This window comes from Anser anser (genome assembly GCF_964211835.1).
Source record: "Anser anser genome assembly, chromosome: 1".
Taxonomy (NCBI): domain Eukaryota; kingdom Metazoa; phylum Chordata; class Aves; order Anseriformes; family Anatidae; genus Anser; species Anser anser.
This window is the reverse complement of record NC_139720.1, coordinates 102,458,523-102,482,633: the sequence shown is the minus strand read 5'-3', so window position 1 is coordinate 102,482,633 and position 24,111 is coordinate 102,458,523. Positions and strand designations below refer to the sequence as shown.

Sequence of the window (24,111 nt, the reverse complement as noted above, 5' to 3'; positions counted from 1 at the left end):
AGCTGCCACCTAACAGTTTCAGGCTCCTTTCTCCCTACCTGTCCCTGCTCAGCTTTGGAAACTCCAAAGTATGCAGCCAGGTGGCTACATCCTTCTCCACCACAGCCACCACACACTTAGCCACAGTCCTCATCAACCACCTCATTTTGGAACAGCTGTATTGGTCAGAACCACTTCCTTCTACAGACAGGAGGCATAAAGACTGCTGCCTCCCTCTCACCACTCTCTCCTGCCAAAACAAAGCGTGGGAGTTGCTAGAGGCAGTCATGCCATGACAATGGCCACCAAAGCATAGCAGATTTTCTTTCCGCCAACAGAAGCCACTCTGTGGGAGGCAACAGGCAAAGGACTTCAGTTGGAGGTTCTCCTTCCTCCTCAAACTTCTGTAAATCCTGGGTGTAGAGGTGATCTTAACTTTGTCTCTCCCCTCCTCCCAATGCTGCTCTCCTCACCCTCCTATTCTTTGCCCTGAAGAAGCTGGTGTTTCTCATCAGCCCTTTCCTGCAAAGGATATCTCCCTCTGCCAGTGATCCATCCAGATGCTGGTGGCTGTAAATGGCATGATGGAGAGCTGCAGAATCTTTTATCATTTAACATCAGAAATCTTCTTGTACATCCACAACTCCTCCAGGGACATTTAGGGCTTTCCCTGCAGAGCCTGGGACACTTCTGCATTGGCTGCTTTCTGGCCCAGAAATGGATCACTGGCCAGTGAGAAATGGAAGTGGTCACAACATAAGCAGATACCCACCCTAGCTGTGGGGAATCCCACACAGGGAGGAAGAGAGTTGTTTAGAGGGAAAAATCATTTCCTTTCATGCCACCTTCCTCTGTGCTTTAATGCCTGGAAAAGCATATGGAAAGCATCTCTGTGGGCCTGACATCTCCCATCCCTTAAGAGGAGACAGATCGCTTCCAGAGGAGGCCACTTCAGGTCACAGCTAGACCCTCAAAGACAGCCAAGAGGGCAGAGCTGGCCACAGCTGGCTGAGGTGAACAAGGCCATTGCTGTCATTCCTCTGTGACAGCCCCATCTACAGGATCTCGGAATGGTTCCCCCCATCTTTGCATCTTCAGTCACTCCAGTTAGCACTGAATCTAGTATCCTTGGCCAGTGGGGGAACAAGCTGCTACCTTTGCTAACTGCTGAAGACTAACTGCTCTAGGAAGAAGATGCAGCTGACCCTTGCCATGGCAGACAACAACCTCATCTTCATCAGTGAGGTCCCTGTTCAAGGAGGGAAGGGGAGCCAGGCAGCGGAGTGCTTCCCTGTAACCTAGGGACCGTAGTTCTGTCTACAGAACTTGCTGGTATATAACTGAGATGTCTGTCATTCTACACCACTGATACAAGAGGCCTCTTGCAAGACCTTCTTGACTTTTACAAGGCCGTCCCCAGAACCCAGAAGCTCTCTGGTGCAATCAAGTCCCTCATGATGACCAACAAGGAGGAATGTCTTTGTTGAGCCCCTGCTTCATAAAACCCACCTCCACGTGCAGGCAGAAACCTCCTCACTGCATAGAAGCGTGGCTCCTGCAGCATCAGCAAAACTGGGGAGCACTGGGTCTATGGTCAGTGAGACTGGGTGAACCCCACACTGTTTGCCTGGTATGCAGTGTCAAACACCCAGATTATATCACCATCTCCTACCTCAGGCAAGTCCCACAGGAGGGTAGCCCCCTCCAACACCTACCTCCATCGAGCTCCTTCTGAGGCCTTGGCCCGTGACTCCCCATCCAGCCCACACACCATTCTGGTAGGCTTTGAAAACCAGATGACCTCCCTTGAGAAGACTTCTATGCATTCATGCATCAACTGTTCCACTTCCTTACTGTCACATCCCATCCAGATACATGGTTGTAGGACAACTCCTTGTCAGGAGAGGGTGAGAAACCCCAGTAGCTAGTTTCTAGTCTGTCTAATTCTATGGCCCACTTGGAACATCAGATGGAACACCTTCCATCAAGCACATAATTCACAGGATCCCCCGCCTCCTGTCTCTTCTGCAATGAGAGACAGACTGGCACCAGTGTATATCAGGCATGTCTTTGGACTCCTCCAGAACTTGTTATTTAGATTCTGGATACTCTTCTTAACAAATTTGTTGTACGGCTCCCATCCCAAGCCATAATAAATTCTGATCCTTCTTAATCAACTTTCCTCTGTTTCTCATCAAGAAACAGCTCCTGCAGCTGCAGGAGGAGGAAAACCCAGGATCCCAACAACTAGAAGTCCTATTTCTATTCCCTTTTTCTAGGCAGGGCATCACTAGGAAGCATCCACTAGTCCCTGTATACCATGGAAGTACAGAAGAGCTCTACTCATTGCTCCTCTCTGGTTCTATATTTTTCTGTTTTTAGTCTGTTAGTCTTTACTCTGTTCTTTTTTATTTCTCTTTTTTTTTTTTATTTGCCACCAACAATTGTCTTTTTATTCCTCCTGGTTTCTTTCCTGGACTGTCTTTTTTTTTTTTTTATTTTGATGGGGGGGTAGGGGGTGCAATTAAGCATTTAGTAATTGTTTGGTACGAGTATCAATCACCTTGTCCCTCAGATGGGAGTGGATATATAAGAAATAATACAAGAAAAGGGGAAACAGTAGTGATATTTTCCTAGAATACTTCTCCTAATTTCCAAGCAATTTATACCTCCAGTAGTTCCTGAAACAGAGATTTTGTCTCAGTGTTTAGTCACCTTTAAAGGAGTTTTCTTCTATTAATCTGTTCACTTTCTAAACCAAATAAATCTTTTTGTACCCATAGCACCCTATGCCAAGAGTTCTTCAGTTTAAGTATACATTTTGTGAAAAATGCTAGCTCTTAGTTGTTTGAAACTTGCCACTTTGGTTACATTTGATGTCTAGTATCTGTCTTTAAAAAGAATAATAAAATATTCTTCTCTGGTTTTTTTCTCCATTTTATTCATATTTTAGAGAAAATTCATGATTTTATAGACACCTGTCGTAACTTGCCCTAATCATCTCTTTTCCAGGCTTGAGAAATCCCTATCTATTTATATGGCTCCCTAAACATAAGCCACACCATACCTTGATTGTCTTTGCTGCCTTTTTCTGAATCTTTTCCAGTTCAAATACATCCTTTCTGAAACAGGACTGAACAATCAAAAACAACACATGGTATTCAAAATATGAGCACAGCATGGACTTACACATAGTAGTATAATGCTGTTTGTCATTTTATTCTCTATTTTTTTTCCTAATTATTAACATTTGATTGTCATTGTCATTGCTACTAAGAATGAAGTTATCTATTATAACTTAAAGATCTCCTTTTGGAATGGAAATAGTCAACTCAGAACCTTCAACATTGCTAATGTAACACTAGAATTGTTTTATTGTGCATCAGTTTACATTCATCTACAACAAATTTCACCCATAATTTTAACCCCTAATCATTCAATATTGTGACATCCTTTTGTAAATCTCTGCACTCAGCTTTGATTGCTTCCCCAAATAATTTACCGTCTTTATGGTACTTTGTTATCTCATTATTTGCCCCCTTTTTCTCACCATTCATGGATATGCACATCTGAAAAAGATCCCTGTGAAAACTGGCCATTTCTTGCTAATCTCTCTCTTTTTTTTTTTTTTTACTATTTTTACCCAGCTACTTAATAATTTTAGGAACTTTCCTTTGATCCAACAGCAGAAAGGCTGTCTTTAACAGCCCTTACAAATGCGCTTTGGAAATTCAAGTAGACTATAGCCACTGGATCTCCTTTGTTTACGCTTTCTAAGACATGTATTGCTTGTTGAGGCCTTCTAAGACATACAAGGCATGTTTTGCCTCAACAACAGTAGCATTAGTTCTTCCTTAGTATATCTTACTTGTCCATGCATGCACTAGTACTGTTGTTTAGAGCAACATTTATTAGCTTGCCTGGCATGCATATCTTGTTGACTAGCCTATAGTGTCCCACATCTCAAAATCTGTTTAAAAACAGGCATCACATCACCTAACTTCCAATCTTCTTGTACTAAAGTAATTATAAGACGTTACATACCACAATCAGTACTTCACTTTTTTCAGAGTCAAATTCCTCCAAGACTTGTTATTCTTTTGTCTACCTACTTTACAACCATATTCACCAAGGCTTCAATTTGAAGTTGATCTCCTGAGGTATCCTCAGCATGGAAAGATTCCAGAGGATAAACCTCCATAAATTCCACCACAACAACCAGATGCAAATATGTATTATTTGATTTATTTTTTTTAATTTGTTTGCTTGTTTTTTGTTATGGTCTTAATCTCTCTGAGTCACCTAAAGCCTCTTTAGTAATAACATTATGCACTAAATCCTGATCATTGCACAAGGCAAGTTACTTGACTTTTACAGGCTCTTTGACTGGCTTCTAGAGCAAATATTTAATTTTTGCATTGCATTCAGATTTCTTACCAGGTTACACGTAGGGTTAACTGAAGTCCATGTTACTGCTAAGTTTACTGCTTTGACAGCCTCTTTGATCTTCCTGTAGCTTTCACTGTTTCCTGTCAACAACCTGACCAGTGACAGTAAGTGGCTAGTAGTGTAATCCCTAAAACTATTTTTCCCTATTTAGGTCTGGAACATTAATCCATATGCTAGCCATTTGGATCACCAAATTACTTTCTCCGCTTCAGCTAAGAGTTTTTGCACTGCAGCTTTCCCCATAAAATATGTCTGATCAGCCTCTGCAGCTAGGAACTCATCTTCCCAGGATAAAGAAACTATGTGTCCTTTCATAAGTCTAGCACACTCATGGATTTGAGAACTTGTAGCTTAAACTCACAAAGAAACATCCCTGTATCTAATCTGACCTCCTTAAAGTAAATGAGGCTAAACGTATTCCCTTTGTTAATTATATTTTCCATTTCTGCACTTGAAATACAGTAAAAAATTTTTAGAACAATCTTTATTTTTATGTGTTTAGGTGACTGAGAACTCAGCACAATTCTTGGTAAATTATTCCAATAGTTAAGTATTTTTACCATTTGATTTTTTGCTTTAGTTCCAGTCCAGATGTGTCCACTATCTTTCCATTGCATCTTAAACGTTCTCTGCTAGGTTGAAGACTCAGATTGTTCTGATGCTTATTCTTCATTCACACACTTAAAAACTGTCATCAAGTTACCCCCCTAAGTTTTTATTCATGGTTCACATATTTATTTTCTGACGATTCTTTAGTTTTGCAGCACTTCTCAAAGTGAGAATAATAAAATTAGATTTTTTTTTCAAAAATGCCAAATACAGAGAAAATATAACTTTCTCTCTTCTGTTCAATATTCAGCTCTTCATAGATCAAAGAACCACATTAGCTTCTTTGGCTGCAGCATCACAATAGAAGCTGTTGATCTACTGATTATCTGTTCAGACATCTCTAATCTTTTTTCAGTGTGACTGCTTTCTAACATAGAGCTCTGGTTCTGTACGTATTATTCACGCTCTGTCAATAGATGTATGAACTCATATTTAGTCAGACAAATGCACACTGTTAGTCAAGATAATACAAATGAACTAAACTGTTCCATATCAGTAATTTATCCTTTTCATTTGTATTTTTATTTTTGGCAATTCATCCAACCTTTTTAGATTCTGTGAAGTTTATCAATATTTTAGATTTCTGTGTTAAATCACAGGGTACTGACAACTATATTGAGAAACGTAGAATCACATAAGAAACACAACTTTTTCAAAACTGATTCTTTGTTGCTATTTTGATGCACCATATGTAACACATTTATGTAATATTAGTAAAAGAATCATGTGGTACTAAGTTGGTTGCTAACTGATCGTTGTTTTATCTTTTACCAATCTAGTATTTTAGATTTATTACTATGATTATAGGTGAAGTTACTTCTATCATTGGAGTATTTGACTGCAGGGAGTCTCATAGAAGTCATGATATAAAGTCAGCTTGATGGGATCTGTTTCGAATAAAGCCATTCTTGTCTGTCTGTCATGTTGTCCTAATATTTTATTGGGAATTATATCAGATTGACAAAATAAGTATCTACTGGAGAAAAAAAGAAAAAAAAAAAACTACAGTTCTGACTTCTTATCCAACTCCTTAAGAACTCTTGAGTGCAAGTTATCTAGAACTAGCTATTTTAAGTATCAGTCTGACATCATTGCTGTTTGTTGTTGAAAAATATATACTTATTAAATGAGCTGAAAACTATTTTTCTCCTACTTCCCCCCAAGAAAACAGGCAAAAAATATGCATTGATCAGATCACTTTTTCTGTTTCAATACACATCAGTCTATAGAAGTCACTGACTCCCAGCTCTCCCAAGACAATTCGTTACTTCAATTTTCCCATCAGCTCCTTTGCAATTTCTCTCATGATTCTCCCAACTTACTGCCTCTAAGAGTTAGCAGACTCAGTATGTTTTCCTTCAGTTCTATTCCTCAAGATCACATCAGTAGTACTGTCCACAGGGAAAAAAAAAAAAAAAAAAAGTTTTAGGACAATCAGCAACATGCTGAATACAGTTTACCTATACTAATGACTGTTGCTGATAAATATAATTTACACTTCTTCTTTAAAATGCTTTTCTTAGAAAACTAGTCTTATGCAACTGGCCTCTTTGTTAGCTCTTACCCAACAACTTTGAAACCACTAACTTAAACCTGACAAGAGAGATAGAGGTCTCAGAGGTGATCGTTTTGTAGACACGTCATGACAACTGGCTGCTAGGTCAGGGGCAGAGTCTCTGTTCAGATCCTTATTGGCAGAAATCAGCTCTTATCACAGAGCTCTTTGATTGACTTTTTAAAGTGATCAAATTGAGAATTGCTCAAAAGAAGAAAGGTTAGACTGAGAAGAAGTAGGAGTAATGAAGTGAGACCAAGCACGAAGCAGTCTGATCTGGTAGGAAAGGCGTTTCTTTGTCCCCTTTTCTGTTTTTTTCTCCCCTGGCTATGATAACAAGATACCCAGATGCCCTTCTTCGTGTATTCCCACCCTTTTTACCACATTGCCCATGAAATAGAGGTTTCTACACAGAGCCCTGTGCTCCTTACACCTGTTTGCATGCAAGTAATCAAATACATTTTGCCCTGATGTCATGACTCAGTTTCCTTCTGCATCACCTTTTGCTCTCCTAGACTTTTCGCTCTCTTTATTTCTTTTCACTGGATTACTTGTATGTTGAAGGGGAAGGAGGAAGGAATCAGACACTGGCTGTCCTTGATATGTACTTTATACACTACACTTGCCACACCAGATCTCACTCCACACAACCTTCAGATCTGTTGGGGGATGAACGAGGAGGAAAATGAAGGGGGTGTTCACTAATTCCCCCAGCTGCTTACCCCCACTCTTGTCAGTCTCTTATCATGCTCCCACTCTGCTGAATCTAAAGTAGATGGATTGGAAGTGTGTGGTCTTTGGCTCCATTTCTCCTACCGTGGATGCTATGAGCCACTCGTTTGCACTTTGTGTAGCACAGCCAGTGAGAAAGCGATGTTGAAAGTGTAGGCTTCTTCAACCTTACTAGCACCTGCATTGCTTCTCCCTCTGACAGTATACTGATCATTCCATACAGAGGGAAGTGCAGCAAACTAGCTAGCTAGATTTTGCAGGTCAGATTTGACCCAGAGACTGACAAATTAAGAGCACTAGCTTTTCCAATGTGCATGGTCTACACAGTGATTGATGCTCTGTGCATGAGCCTAAACCAGCTAACACTTGAGGTGCTTTTTTGCACAACGCCACACTAAGCAAACATTGAGAGGACTTCAGCCGACAGCTGGGCTTATTATAGTGAGGTGAGGGAGTCTGTGTCACATAGTATTCTAAGCAGCTAAAGGAAAGCAGTGATGGGTGGGAAAAGTATAGTAGGAATGTATTAACAATAGGTAGAAGCTTGCAGTCCTCTGACAGCACGTGACTGAAGCACTGGATCAAATCTGATTGAGAAAGTCACCCACTCCAGGCTTTAGGTCTTAAACATAGGATCATGGGATAATTCCAATGAGAAGGCATCTCTTGAGGTCCAAACTCCTGCTTAAAGCAGAGTCAGCTATGAGGTTAGGCCAGGTTACTCAGAGCTTTACCCAATCTGGTCTTGAAAACCTCAAAGAATGGACACTGCACAACCTATCTGGGAAACCTGTTCCAATGCTTGACACTCTTCACGGTCAAGGAGTTTTTCTGATATCCAGTGTGAGCATCTCTATTTTCTCCCCACACACACGCTCCAAAAGCACTATTAGTTTTTGATTTCTTGAAATAGTTTTCCACCATTTCACGTCACTTCACAAAACATGCTTGTTGCAGGCTTTTGCACAAAGACATCAGAGAAATTAGAAACACCACTGGGCAAAACAGAGAGTATTCTTGAGCATAATAGGCTTGAGCTTTCCATTCATTTAAATCTATTCAAGGAAATAAGAGAGATCTTGTCACCCTAGTCAGAACAATCAATTTTTTTATGTCTAAACTATGGTCAAAGGTACACTTGCAATGCATTCAGAATTGAATTGGAATACATTCAGACATTCAGGTCTGAAATATCCTACATTTATCTGATTCAGTTACTAAAAATAATCAAGCTGATCTTTGCATGTAGTTGGAACTCAAATATCTACAAGTTTCCAGCTGGATTTTGCAACTTTAACTGTCCAGGAACCTCAGTGAAAAGCTTTTTTTACATATACCGAAATTAAGTCCCGGCTATCATGAGAGTCACTAGGCAGCTCTCTGGGAACTATGTTGGAGTGAGTAATTATCACCAATATACAGACCTGACCTCTAGGCAGTATCAGAAGCAGAATATCAGAGGCATATATCAGAAGCAGAAGTCAACTGTGATGCTTAAAAGGGCTCTGGATTGTTGTGTAATTGATATAACGCCATGTAACAGAAAGCACATGTATGACATTGGTGTGTGAGTGGCTGCACCTGTGGAGAAGGTGAATGGGTATCCACTTAGCCTTTAAGATCACTTTTCAACTTTTCTCATACTTTAGGGAATCCAAATCTGATCATCACCATTGTGATTTCTGGTGTCCCCTATAAGACTGAAAGATGTTATACAACTTCCACTTCAGTCTTACATGTATGGAACTGCTCTGTTATGAACCTCTCAATTACTTTTCCCAGGAAGAAATAACAGGAAAACTCATATTTAGGAAAGAAAATGTGAAGTTGCACATCACTAAATGTGCAAACTATGACATCTAGCTAGATCATAATAATATGTCCCTGCAGGAGATGGAGAAATCATGTGGTTTGCTTAAAACTGGAATGGAAGAAGGTCCAGAGCAAGCTCAGGACACAATCCTTCATTGTTCCCCATGTGGTGAATAAACTAAATGTGACTGATTATGAGCTTTCTAGCACTAATTCTGAATTCTAAATCTGCTACATGCAAATTCCAAGGTATAGCCAACAAAAGTGTACCATCCTTCTCCTGCCTCTGGGATCTCCATGGTCTTGGAAAGGCAATACAGAGCCTGTATATTAAACTAGTTCTGCAAAAATCTAACCAGTTACACCATACAACAAAAATAAAGTTCTACTCATGCTAGGGCATTAGTTTCCAACTATATCCTAGAGTTCAGACTTGGCACATAAAAACACTGTTTTCCTAAAACAGGTCTGAAGCATCTACTCAATAACTCCAAGAAGCCTGGAGTGAAAAATCTAGTCTGTCAAATAAGAATTGTTTTGAACAAATCTGCCTAGGTGGGGGAGTCCAAGTAAAATCCAAAGATCCAGCCTGCACCCAGTCCAACCTCTAGGACTCTAACAAGATATATATGAATGTGTATCTATGATGTATATATATGAATGATGCTTGAAATAGGTTAGTTATACTGCCTTTTTGTAACAGATACCAGGTCAGAGATCGTAAAAATGCTGGCACACACAGGAACAAATACCTTCACGGTTAAGTATGAAAGCTGCGTGTCATTCTGAAGTTGAGTGGATGCTACCAGATGTGTTAATTATTTATTTGAAGAGTGTTGTGGGGAGAGGGACCAAGAATTAAAGCTACCTGTACAACGTGCACTGTTAAAAGTGGTATAGATTATTTGTTGGCTAAGAGGATAATAATACCCTTGGCAGTGTGTACAGGTAGAGGATATAGGAAAGGCAAGAAAGGGAAGCAGTACATGTTTTGACACATTACAGCATACAGACCCAGGTGATTTTGAAAAATCTTAACAGTGAACTTTGCCATGTGAACATTACAGAAAACATAAAAGATTTCTTCATGTCATGAGGACATCCAACTGGCAAGAAACATAAGCTAGATGTGGGAATTAAATCCCAAGGTAGAAACTGTAGTTTCTAGTTTAAAGTTTGCTTCTACGGGAGTATATGGCCCCCCTTGAAGTGCTCACAAAAGGCCCTCCTACTGATCCAAGTGTCAGAGCACCAGGCTTTGACAGAGTCCCTCAGATTTATTTTGGGGATCTGGTTCAATTTGCTTGCTCTCAAAGGTTTCATTTTCCCACTTATGTCACAGTGCCCGTGTGCTTCATGGAAAGCCTTGAGGTCTTCCATCAAATGAGCTGTTTTTGTCTCCGAGACTGTTTTGTTGACTTGAATGGCATGTCTCTATGCATCTATCTGATGTCTTTAGATGTGGTTTGCACAGAAAGAAATTTTCCTGTGGGGAGGAAAGTGTGCCACTGGACACTGCTTTTATCTAGAGATCTGCATTTAGAGATCCACGGATTTTTTTGGTATTCACATGCGTGTAGGAAGAGAGAGCTAGGTTTACATAGCCTAAGGGCTTGGGATTCTCTCCTGAAAAATAAGCGTGGCTGGGTGGAAATACGCTATTCCTCCCACTGTGTCCCCTCGCCATGGCTCTGCAAGGAGGAAGGGAGGGATTCCGTTTTGTTTGCTGTTCTCCGCTGAAGTCTCCGTAGGGGGAAGGGGGGGAGAGAAGACGTGCAGATCATGCAGTGTTACGTACACTCGGATAACAAGAAACCGCTGCCGTGCAAGGGAGGCAGCCGCCGGCAGCCCGATCCCGCGTCGGGAGGCACGCCCCGCGTTCCCCCACCGCCCCCCGGGGGGCACCGCACCGCCCCCACACGCTCCGCGACCTTCCTCCGGGGGTGACCGGGGAGATGCCCCCCGCCGCCCCCCCAGCCCCGGGCTCACCCCGCTCCCAGCACCTAGGCCAGCGGCCGGCGGCGCCTCTCGCCCCTCGGGGGCTAGGGGGAAGCGGGGGGCCGTCGTGCGCAGCTAATGGCGTTGAGCGGGCCCTCGGCGGCAAGGATGGGAGCTGCGAAGGGCGACCCGCGTCCCACCGTCGCTCGGTTATAACGGGGGGGGGGGATTGGGGGGGGGGGGGGGGAGGCTGCGACCGCCCGAGCATCCTCTAGCGCCGTCCCCGCCAACGCCTTCCTCACCCACGGTGCGGGATCCGATGCAGCCCATCACTCCGGGAAGAGGCGGCAGCCTCGGCAGCCAGGAGGCGGAGGAGGAAGGCAGCGGGGGAGGTCGGAGAGCAGCCGGTCCCTTCAGCGGCAAACGCCGGGGCGGCCCAGCCGGGACCGGCGCGGGGTCATGGTCAGGTGCGAGCGCGGGCTGGCCCCGCCGGGGAGACGCAGGCTGGGGGGGACTCCGCCGGCCAGGCTGTCATCTGCCCCGGCTCCGCTTCCCGTGCCGATCCCTCGCCGCGGCTGCGCCCCTGCCTCCGCCGCGTGCCTGCCTCCGCCGTGCCGCCCCTCCGCCCGCTCCCCCCGGCGGCTCCCCGACGGATTGGGTAAACAGCCCCGGCCCGGCAGCGCCGCACCGATTGGCTGCCGGACCGTGGAGGCAGGGCCGGGCCGAGCCGAGCCGGGCCGGGCCGAGCCGGGCCGAGCCGGGCCGGGGGGCGGCCGCGCGTCCACCCCGCGGAGAGCGGCACCGGGCCGGCGGGGCGGAGCGGGGCGGGGCGGGGCCGGGGCCTGGCCGCACCGGGGCGGGCGGCGCGGGGCCCCTCCTGGCTGCCAGGGCAGCGTCCGGCGCAGGTGAGCGGCGGTCGGGGGGGGCGGACAGGGGAGCGGCAGCGTCCCCGGAAGAAGAAGCGAGGGGCGCGGAGATGCCGGGGGGGTGGATGGAGGCGGCAGGACGGGCCCTCGGCGGTTCGCCGTGGTTTCCCGGTAACTACACTTGCAGGTTTGATTCAATTAAAGGATGCCCCCCTGGCGGCCGGCGGCGGCGGCCGGACCCTCGGGGATGGGCCTGGTTCGCTCGCGGCTCCCTGGAGGGCTCTGGGTGTGCAGGCGCGGATGCGCAGCAGCGGTACCCGCTTCCCAGCCCTCTGCGAAACGGTGAAAGAGGCAGGCTCAGCCCTGTGGAAGATCGTGGAGGCTTTTCCTTTATGCTCCCTGCTAGCGTGGTGGGGGGGGGGGCACATCTCAGATGTGGTGAAGATGAACGTTAGATGAAGATGTTAGGTCGGCTCCTTTCACAACCCAAATTCGCATTCACCTGATAACAGCAGGCAGTGTCGCCCTGGCCCGCCTCCCCAGCACCACTGACCCTCCCTAGTCTGTGCCTTCCAACTGCACGCTCTGAAACGCTCATGGTTTCTCCCAGTTGCTTTGTGCTTCCTTCATCACCAAAGCCTCCCTGATCACTCCAGCTTCATTCCACCAGTCTCTTTTAAAAGCAAATTGAGTTTTGCTGATCCCAAATGGATCATTTTGTTCTCATCTTTGAGAGATTCATTTCTTTGTCTACATCACTGAGAAGTCACTCCCAACAGCCCCGATTAACAGCAGTAATGGGGAACAGTTCATTCTCCCACACAGAGCTTACACTAAGCCTAAAGAAAGAGAAGGAAAGAAAAGGGGGGGGGGGGGGGGAAGGGCTTCATATTTCATTTAGGGAGAATATGTTTTTGCATGGGCCTCTTCAGAGAAGGAACTCTACAAAGTCAATTTACAAAGTAAAAGTTAAATAGAAAGGACATGTGCAGTAAAAAAAAAAAAAAAAAAGGAATTTAAAAAAAAAGTGAAAAAAAAAGTGCCAATGTCTGAATATAAGCAGCTATTATTTCTTTTCCCCTACTCCATGGTACTGAAGATTTACTAAGTATGGTGAATGTGACACTCCTGGATTGTAAGAGATTGCAGTCTCTTCCTGTCTGGGTGCCTGAGGCCAATGAGAGTACGGTCTGGTGCTTTAATGTTCTTCACTGGATACAGCACATTATATCTTCACTGAGGATGAAATTTCTCCAGTTAGAATTCTTTCCCTATTTTTCTCCTCCCTCCTCCGTATATTTCCAAACCTGTCAACTTTCTTGGAATTGTTTTGGATGACTCAATAAAGACATTTTCCTGATGTGTCCAAACTCTTGAAAACTAAGTTTTAAAAATGCTGGGAAACCATAGATCTTGTGAAACTCCATGCTACCCAGAGGTCTTTTAGCCTCCCTGAAGAGGAGATCCATATTGATTTCCAGGTGTAAATGCAAGAATAGGGGAAATGAAAGAAAATTGAAATGGGAAAACTGGTATATTAAGACACAAGGCTTCTCTAAGAGAAATGTTTTCTAAATTAGTGACTGTCCAGCCAACTGTTGTCCTCTATAGTCTCATGGAGGTCTTTTCCAACCTTAATTATTCTATGATTGATCAGGATAGCTGTCCTGAGCAGGTTTACCACAGACCCCACCAAACAGCTTTTGCAGTCTTACCCTTGCATAGAGATGTATTGCTAATACAGCTGTGGGCAATTTCTTAAGTCTTTATTCTGTTTCATGTTTTAATTTTAATCCCCTTCTCTCCACCCCCAATATAAAACTGTTATTCCGCAAACCTCCTTTCTGTACTGAGAGAGATCTCTGCACTGGTTCTTTTTCAGTAAAAGTTTCAGGTAAGTCACATTGACTCTCCTTATTTTATTCCCTGGGCTTAACACTTTAACTTGTCTATCACTTTGTCTCAAGCTCAGTGTCATACCCCAGGTCCTAATAAGCGTGCATTTGGCTTTCCTTTCATTAAGCTACAATAAAATCTACATCAATCTGTTCTGACTTCTGCCTCAGGCTGTGATTCCACAGGCAGGTGAGCAAGTCCTAGCGCTTACCCTGCCTGAAAATCAGCTTTCCAGTTCTTGATGGATTTGTTTTCTGCTGCTTTAGTGTGGTAGTAGATTACATAGGGATCTGGCAAGCACTTACACTGCTACAAGGTAAGTGTCAGGCAAGCAGAGCAGAGAAAGACCTGGAAAAGAGGAGGAACTCTCCCTTCCAAGGGTGGTAAATATCCACTACTCCCACAAAATTGTGCCAGTGTGTATATTCTTTCGCTCCACAGAACTACTAGCCTGCTGCATAGCTGTCTGAAATAACCTAATGCCACAATGCTATAATTTGTGGGAAAGCGTATGCAAAATATGTTTTGTGTAGTGCTGATTTAAATGCTGATCTGAAAGGTCTTCATAAATGTAAGTGTTCACACAGGGTTCGTAGATGGGGACGTATTTAAGCATCTAGAGAGAAAAACAGGTGGGTTGAGGATGGGCTGAAGGGGTCGGACCGGAGGGTAGTAGTCAATGGCGCAAAGTCTGACTGGTTGCCAGTAACTACCAGAGTACCCCAGGGGGCAATACTGGGTCCAGTCCTGTTTAACGTCTCCATTAATGATTTAGATTATGGAGTAGAACATGCCCTCAGCAAGTTTGCTGATGACACAAAACTGGGAGGAAACTGCCCCTCTGTTTCTTGTAGAGCTGAAGACCTCCCCCTCCATATACCCTGTTATAAGAGGCAAACTGGGCAACACAGAAGGAGGAACATGGCTGTATTCTAGCTGTCATGTCAGTTGTTGCCCTGGGGAACTCCTGTTTGCAAAGCAGAGCTTCTGGGCTAGTCTAACTTATTCCAGTTAATTGTTTGTTAATTATTTTTTGTTTGCTTTTTAAGACATGCCTCTTAAGCATTGTTTATCTTCCTATAAGCCATTGATGAATTGTTTCTATTCAACCTACTTTTCTATGTGTTCCCTATAGCCCTGTATAAATATAATATAATGATCTTGTAAATTATAAATACTGGAACAGCGTCTTCCTGAGAAATACTGTTTATAAAATACAGAGCTATTGTCACTGTCATACCTGCTTAATCAATGTATTAATTTCATTAATTAGTTATCAGGGATTCAGATTATATTACAATAAATAATGTGCCCCTATCTTCTCCCTTAGCTGCCATTTAAACTAGTTCAAATGAAATATATATATATATATGAATCTTGCCACCTAATGTTCCACTTTTAACTAAACATTGCCCACCTCAAAATAATTCAAAATATTTTCCTTCTCTCTGTCATTCAACCTGACATGAATTCCCATCTCACTGGCAACCACATCTAATCTTCCCATGAAAAGGCTGAAAAATGATTGCTCACTTTCCTTCTCTGATCCTTTTTTAAATCCTTACTTAAAATTCTGTGTCATGACCAACTTATATCACAGAAAGATATGGAGTAACTTCATACATGCTTCTTGCAAGATGTGCATTCAGCTGTGAAAAATGTTCAGAGGCCTACAAACTTCTTGAGTGGGAAATGTTTACAAAAATAGTGTCTGTATTAGATCTATATAGACAGGAATTGCCCTTCAGGAACTGTTGCTCCAATATGCTTCTCTGCTGGCCTTCTGCCACTGACAGCATGGATACCCCAGTAAATGCTTCTTCTGGCAGAGATCTCTGTAATTGCTTCACAGAAGTAATGGAGTAGATACCACAAGAGTTAATTCTACATCAAGCTGTATTAGCTACTGATAGGATTTTCATGTGGACTGAAAAGGAAATGAGATAACAAAATGACTCATACCATCCTTTCTCGCTCAGAGCTCCTTCAGTGCAGGAAACAAACAAAAAGGCTTCTTATGGGGTTCAAAAAATGAAAAAAGAAGCACCAGTATAATTCAGATCCTGAGAGGGGTGTACGATACCTGACATAAATGGAAGTCTGGGTCCTTTCAAGCTGGGAAAATATTTGAGGCTGTGTGAATCAACTGAAGATTAGAAGGAACAATAGGTTGAGGTATAGACACAGGATATCATGTAATCATTACACATGTAATGTTTGCATTACATATTGCAATATAAGCTCATGCATACCTACATCCGCATCCAAGCAAATGTCATCTTGTTCTGCCTGCACCTAGAGGTCATAAAAAACTTTATGAGAAAGCATTAGTATTTATCAAAAATTCCTCCTGGTGCTCAATACTATTTTTTCCCACATTGTTGAAGAGACATAATGGTGGCGCTAAAAGATTATTTTACTCCTTCTTCTGCACAGTGAGTTCTCAAATTGGTCTATGCTGCCAGAGTAGAGACACACACTTTGGATATCCTGGAATCATTTATTGGAAACTGAACACTGATGGAGTGTCCCAGGAGGGATAAATGAACTGGGGGAGGGAGGAGAGTGGAAGAGAAAAAGAGAAAATTCCAGGAATGTGAGAGAGAGGGAACTCGGTGAATCTGCAGTAGTTACAGTACTCAGGTTGCTCACCATCAGGTAGCTAGTACCAAGGAGGGAGGTCTGAGGAGATAGCTCTGGAGGGTCAAAAGGGCTATGTAGTATGTGCTAGGAAAAGAGACCACCAATGACATAAACGTGTGGTGTATACCCGGATGCAAATATCTTTGATGCAGTCTGAGTCTTATTTGGCCTTTTTAAAAACATTTACTTCATTCTCTACTGAATATCTCATCCCAAACAGTGAAACATACAGCAGCTACTTCTCATAAATGTCAGTTGAATCTATACTAGTGGTGTTGCTCAAACTGCATTTTTAAAAATAATCTGCAAGCAGTAAATGTGCTTTTTAAATTCCCAGTGTTATGTAAAAAGGCGCAGTATTTTTAGCCTTACAAAATATCAGTTGTCATCTTCTCACTCTGATAGAAGCTCTCAGAAACTGTAGATTTTAGCTCTTGAAAAGGAAGGGCTTTTCTGCAATATGGTTATGCAAATCTTAATAAAAGCATACAAAAATGCACAAAGGTTTAAAACTGAGTCAGAACAAAGAAAATAATTCTTATTTAAAAAGCTAGTGTTTCTGTCCTCATTGCCAAATTGTTATGTCTGGACTAATGATGGTATAATGCAAAATATCAATTTAAACTGTTCACTAATGATGATAGAATGGCCCTCATCTTTAAAAAATAAAAATAAATTAACTCCAGAAAGTAGTCTCTACCATTTAACTCTGCCATATAACACTGAGTACACATCTGCTGTGAGTAGGCTCTGGCACATCAACATTGACTCAAATTGGTTTTGGAATCAAGTCGGGCCTGTGGCTGTTTTTGGGGGTTCTGAATAAATCTTCCTTCTCTGATATGCTGTACTCTGTAAGGGATCTTATGGGATCCAGGATGTTTGCCTCTGTGCTGATTTGGAAGTGACCTTTCCATTCCTGTCTGTGTTTCAAGTCTTCTGAGGTCCAGTGACTCATCTGTTGATAATCTCCTTAATAATCACATTTGGACCTTTCTTCTTTCTGTGTCCTCTACTGAAATTTGAGGAACAAGATCTTGTCAGGTATAGAAGAGACTGGTGAGACCTTTAGATGATACCCTCAGGTGCTTCTGATGCTCAGGTGCTTCTGGTGCCTCAGGTGCTTCCCTACGAAAAGCAGACCAGGAAAGAAGAGCATCCTGTCCTCAACCCATTGTGATCCTAACTGACCCTTGGAAGAAATCCTTGGACTTCCTGGATTTTGTGGCACCAATGCAGTTCAAGAGATGACTACTAGAAACACCTCAAATAATAATGCTTACCACCACACCCTAGAGTGTATGGAGTCATATATATCAGTACCGGACTAAGGCAAAGGCCCTGAAGTCCATATACAGAAAAGTACAGGAAGGTCAATTGCCACCATTTGGGGCAACGTTATGTCTAGAAACTAACTGATAACCTTGTCACTTCTCAGACGTATCAAGGAGTGCTGCCTTTGAACAATGTGACCTCCTCAGCACTGCTGACCAGTGCTGAGGAGGGCTTCCTTTAACACTGCTGTGTATTTATGCTGGCAGACAATAATGTGCTGTTTTTTTCTTAAACCTGGTTAAGTCTGTGACTGGCCAGTAACTGCAATTGGGTACTGCTGCCATGAATCAATAGTGTTTTTAATGCCTGCAAGTACTTGCTGGTGGTTGTTTGTCCTTATTCAGCATCTTTAATCTTCAGCCAATCCTGTCCTGTCTGTGTTTTTAGATAGAAAAGCAGTTTTAAATGGAAACAAGACACATATTGATTCAATATATATATTTTTACTCACAGTATAATACTGTGATCAGCCACCATGATGTTTCAAAAAGCTTCCCAGTTCTCCCATTTCTGTATGTAGTAGGCCTATTCTCATCTAATAAGGCCATGGAGCATAAGGTGCAGACAATGCAAAGCATGTCTTCTGAATTTTGAGGGACATTAGCTTTTCACTGTTCCCACAGAATGTTGTTCTTTCTTCTTATCTCCCCAAATTTTTAGTTGTTTTTGTGGTTTTTTTTTACTGTGCAGTATGTAAGAGAATATTTATCATACTTTCATATTTACTACTGCTTTTTCAGTTTATTGTCAGCTAGAAGAAAGAGCTGAAACAATAGTAAATGAGATGAGTTACGGTCTCATGGTCCCTCAGATAAATTATTGCTATGTTTAGGAAAGTGGAATACCAGACACTGGGCAACAACTATATAACTTGAATTCCTTGCTTGGCGGCGTAGGGATTTGGTGAAGAGCGATTTATGAGTCAAGAGCATACACGAATGGACTCTACCAAACGCCAGTAAAAGAACAAAGCAACATACTGTAGGCCTTTCAGCAGCGTATGCTGAGTCTGAGGGAATCATTTCAGCCTCAGAACCAAGCCAGGAGCCTGAAAATATGCAACATGAAAGAGTCAAAAAGATTCAACAGTTTAGTGTCCCTCTAATCTTTACCACAGTCTAAACTCACAAATTTAAATTTAGGCTTATGGCACCCAAGCTCAGATATTTGTCTCCAGTGATACCGAGTCTCAAGAGTCAGAAGGAATGAAAAGCATCAACCAGACCAGAACTTTGTCCATGTTCTTCAAAGCATTATCCCTCTCAGTACTAACCAAGGTCCTGTACCTTCTCTGTCCTGTTCCTCAAGTAGATTCATTTGCAGTATGTAGTGTCACTGCAATGAAATGCCTCCTTTTTTGACTCAGGAGGGAATGGATACTGTATTTCACTTATATGTTCAAAATTGGAGCTATTTGATTGCACTGGAGCAACGCAGGCTGTATCATTGTGTTCAGCTTTCCAAAGCAAGCAGACAACTTAGAGGGCTCCTTCCCTTTCAAGGCCATACATCTGAAGATGCTGTGGTTATGTCAATATACCCTGCCTGCCATTGTTTGGATAGCATTCGTGGCTCTTGCACTGTTTTAAATTTACCACACCCTTGCACAAATCCTTATCTTTGTTGTATTACTTCAAAAACCTGTTTTCAATACAAACATATATTTTATTTTATCAAATCTCATTTTCGTTTTATATTATTAAAAGAGAGTCTTGATGACCACCTTGGGAGGACACAGCTTTGGTGACCATAAACGTAAAAGACAAACAAGCAGGAAGCAAAAGGATTATTGCTGGTATGACCCAGCATTTTATTTATTGATTATTTATTTTTATGAGGTTGAACACCATGTACCAAAGTGGCAGGAAGAAATCCCATGTTTTCCTGGGTGGAAGGCCTAGGAAAAACAATCCCAATCTGGAGAAATAAATTTTTAAATATCACATTTGCTTCTTTTGGCGGCAGTAAGTCCAATACTGTCTCTGAAACCATCAGTTACTCTGCAGAAAGTGGTTCAATAGAGCTTTCAGAGTTAGGAACCTGACCCTCCCTATTTTCATTAGCAGACTTATGAGATGCTGCTGGCTCAGTTTCACAAGCATCTTTCACTACCTGCTTGTCCCAGCTATTAGCCAGCACTGTTAAAGACATGACCTGGGACTCAAGAATCCCAGTGAAAGAGTATATTTCGATGTGAAGCCTGAACACAAATGGTCTCCGTGTAGATTTCAACTGACCAAACACATACTTAAAGCTGTTTACATGTGTCATGGTTTTGGCAGAGATAAAGTAAATTTTCTACATAGAGGCTTGTATGATGCTATGTTTTGGATTGTCACTGAAAATCAGTGTGATAACACACCTATGCTTTCAGTTGTTGCAGAGCAATACTTATACAGAGTCAAGGACTTTTATACCTCTTGTGCTGCCCTGTCAATGAGGAGGCTGGGGAAGCACAAGAAGTTGGGACGGACCACAGCTAGATCTAGACTGACCAAGGACATATTCCATACCACATGGCGTCATGCTTAGCAATAAAAGCTGGGGTAAAGAAGGAGGGAAGGAGAAACTTTTGGAGTGATGGCATTTGTGTTCCTAAGAAATCGTACACATGATGAGCCCTGCTTTCCTGGAAACGGATGAACATCAGCCTGCCAATGGGAAGTAGCAAATGAATTCCTTGTTTTGCTTTGTTTGCACACACAGCTTTTGATTTACCTAGTAAACTCTCTTTATCTCAACTTAGGAGTCCTCACACCTTTACCCTTGCACTACCCTGTCCCACCTGGGGAGAGAGCAACTGGCTGTGTGGTGCTCTGCTGCATGCTGGGGTTAAACTACCACAATATGGAAACTGAAGTGTTTTGGTTAAGGATAAAGGTTGCAAGTAACTTGTTTTATGAGCCATGGAAGTAAAGGGTCAGGAGCTTTGCTAAGTACCTAGGGCATGGTCATCGTCTTCACCTTCATCAAGGCAAATTGAGAATGCCTTGGTTGAAACAAATGTGTCTCCAGAATTGTACATCCACCACTGAGTTCATTAATGCTGTCCCTTAAGCACTTGTCCAATGCATCTACCACTAACTAGTGACAGACAGGGATGGTTCATAGTTAATAGAGTTAACTAACTGTAAAATGGTGGTAGTCAACTGATCCAGAAATTAGGCTGTGCCTCTGTCATCCCAGCATACCTTTGGAGAACTGCACGTGCAAATTGTCGATGACTTGGTAATACAAAATTAAAGACTTTTTAGGACCTCTTTGGCATTTTGAACAATAGCTGTGGCTACTGATCTCTCAATATCACTTCACCTAGCTACGAAGTACTATCAGTGGTGGCCTGTTACTACTGCTACCCTATTCCCCCAGTCATTGGCTCTCATACAGTGCTTCACTGCTTTGTTGGACACAAAATGTACTTAGCACACCTCTTCAGTAATACCTGTCACACCTTTATATTTTCAGCCTACTGAAAATTATACTGGGCTTGAAAGGCAGCTCTTTCCCAGTAAATTGTCACTTGCCATGCATTCCCGGCTGCTACTGAGAGAACAGTGGCTTCACTGCAAGGTCCTGCTAATTATCCTGACAACCCCAGGAAACAGTCAAAGATTTTTGTCTGGTTTGTAATCATCTTCTTATTCATACTGGCAATAAATTAACTAGCAAACATGCTAGTAGCCACATGTACTAAAGCTGGGACCTGCAGAAAACTTATTTAGCTCCATACTTTTTGCTTCGGAAAAGCAAGGTCTTGAGGGGCTGCACCACTTTAAAGCTGTACTCAAATTATGTTTTACTGTGCAGTTTGTAGATAGCATTTGGCCTATTATTTTCTGCAAGCAGACTGTTGGACCATATGCCTACATTGTCTATTTTGTTTGTTTATCACTTTGATCCAGAGCCCTGGTTCCTTAATCATCTACACTGTGTACGTATTAGTTTTTGCCAGGACTTCAATCTGGATTGAAACAATTAGTTTTGTGAGACACAAAAGAGAGAGTAGTTTGCTTCCTGATCCACACCCTAAAGGTAATACAGGTGTGGATTACACCAGGCTTCATTCTTCTTGCCAGAACAATCTTCTTATTTCCCTAATGTACTCACAAGCCCGATATACTTTCATGCCATGCCCTGGCACATTCATGACTCATATTTGTAGTCATGCTACAAAAAGACAAATTTGGCAGTCTCCAAAGGCTAACCCTGCTGATTTGGCTCTCTCAATTCTTATGCTTGAAAATAGTGGCACTGGTGTAGAAATGGGAACTGGAGTGAACAGGATCCTTTCCCAGTATAATATGACTGAGATTGTAGATCAGCATCTCTGTCCCTGCAGCACTGAGCAGCACCAGATACTTCTCTGGGAAGTCACCACAGAAATTCTCCTATCATATGACTTAGGAGGCTCAGTATAACCCAGGGGAGCTGAGGACCTGTTTTTGCCTCCTAGCTTTGTCACAGAGAAGGAGATCAGATGAGGTGAAGGAACTCTTCCCCCCATGTCACAGATGTAGGGGAGGAACCCTCTTCCAAGGACATGACATCCTCCCCACGCACACGTATACATACTTAAATCTTTCTTGAAATTTTTTGTCAAGGGTGCAACAAGGTGTGGACCCAACTATTTTGAGTATATAAATCTATTTGATCACACTCATTTTCAAGAAGGAATATGGCTTATTTGTGCCATACTTACAAGACAACATTATGTAACAAAGAAGAAAGGAGACTTCTGCTATTAGAGTACAGCATTCAGTACGGAAAGAGGCTTATACCACACACAGGAAGAGTTGATTCCTTAATTAGCAGACTGACACATCTGAGTCTTTGACAGTCAGTTCTGACAAGCACTATTTGCACAGAGCAACCAAACACATCAGAGCTTTTCTTGCTGGTGGCAAGGGGTGGGGCAAGGTTGTGGAAATGGCAAGGGTATTGCTGCTTTCCAAGCAGAAAAGGTTCTGGCAGACATCCATATACAACCACATACATGGACACACCCCACTCACTCATTCATGTTTCAGCTGCATCCCACTGTCTTCTCTAGACCTTAGCTTACTGGATGAGGTTTTCCAGAGTCACAGAACAGCTCATATTCCACCAGGACAGCCTGTTTGCTTCTCAGGCGCGAAGCTCTGCATTAATGAGACAGTGTGGGAGAGCAGTGTGTGGAAGCAAGCCAGTGAGCAAGCCCCAGGAGCCATGGAGTTGCAGGTCTGCTGCCCTGCCAGGTATCATAGAATTATAGAGTATCCCAAGTTGGAAGGGAACCCCAAAGATCATTGAGTCCAACTCCTGGGTCCCCAGAGGACCACCCAAAAAATCAGACTATGTGTCTGAGAGAATTGTCCAAATGCTTCTTGAACTCTGTCAGGCTTGGTGCCATGACCACTTCCCTGGGGAGCCTGTTCCAGTGCCCTACCACCCTCTCAGTGAAGAACCTTTTCCTGATATCCAGCCTGAACCTCCCCTGTTGTAGCTCCAAGCTTGTTCCCTGGGTCTTATCGCTGTCACCAGAGAGGAGATCAGTGCCTGCCCCTCCACCCTCCCTATTGAGGAAGCTGTAGACCGTGATGAGGCCTCCCCTCACTCTTCTCTTCTCCAGGCTGAACAAACCAAGTGACTTCAGCCACTCCTCATACATCTTGCCCTCCAGACCCTTCACCATCTTCATAGCCTTCCTTTGGACACTCGCAAACAGTTTTATATCTTTTTTATATTGTGGCACCCAAACCTGCACAGAGTACTCGAGGTGAGGCCGCAGCAGTGCAGAGTACAGTTGGGCAATCCCTTGACTGGCTAGCAATGCTGTGCTCAATGCTGTGCTTGACACACCCCCGGCTACAGCTGGCCTTCCTGGCTGCCACAGCACACTGCTGGCTCATATTCAGCTTGCTGTCAACCAAAACCCCCAGATCACATTCCGCAGAGATGCTCTCCAGCATCTCATCCCCCAGTCTGTATATATAGCTAGGGTTGTCCCTTCCCACATGCAGAATCCAGCACTTGCTCTTGTTAAACTTCATGTGGTTGGTGATTGCTCAGCTCTCTACCTTTTCTAGATTTCTCTGCAAGGCCTCACGACTCCCGATGGAGTCAACAACTCCACTCAATTTGGATATTCCCACGAACTTGCTCAAAACACCTTCAAGTCTTACATCCAAATTCTTTATGAAAACGTCGAAGAGGACTGGTCTTAAAATGGAGCCCTGGGGAACCCCGCTAGTTACAGGACATCATCCCAATGTAACCCCATTTACAAGAACACTTTGGGCCTAACCTGTCAGCCAATTG

General features: G+C 43.1%; 1 protein-coding gene across 5 annotated transcripts in view; it reads right to left on the bottom strand.

Annotated features, from left to right (window-relative positions):
* Nucleotides 1–11,872, bottom strand: part of FAM131B (family with sequence similarity 131 member B) — a 35,523-nt gene extending 23,651 nt beyond the window's left edge. For all 5 annotated transcript variants that reach the window (XR_014572474.1, XR_014572475.1, XR_014572476.1 and 2 more), the window contains exon 1: nt 11,377–11,872. Coding sequence is in view for 2 of the 5 variants with exons in the window: in XM_083799126.1 (XP_083655252.1) it covers nt 11,377–11,404 (28 nt within the window). In the remaining 3 variants the exon portion in view is untranslated. The remainder of the gene's footprint in view (nt 1–11,376) is intronic.
* Nucleotides 11,873–24,111: the final 12,239 nt, after the last annotated feature.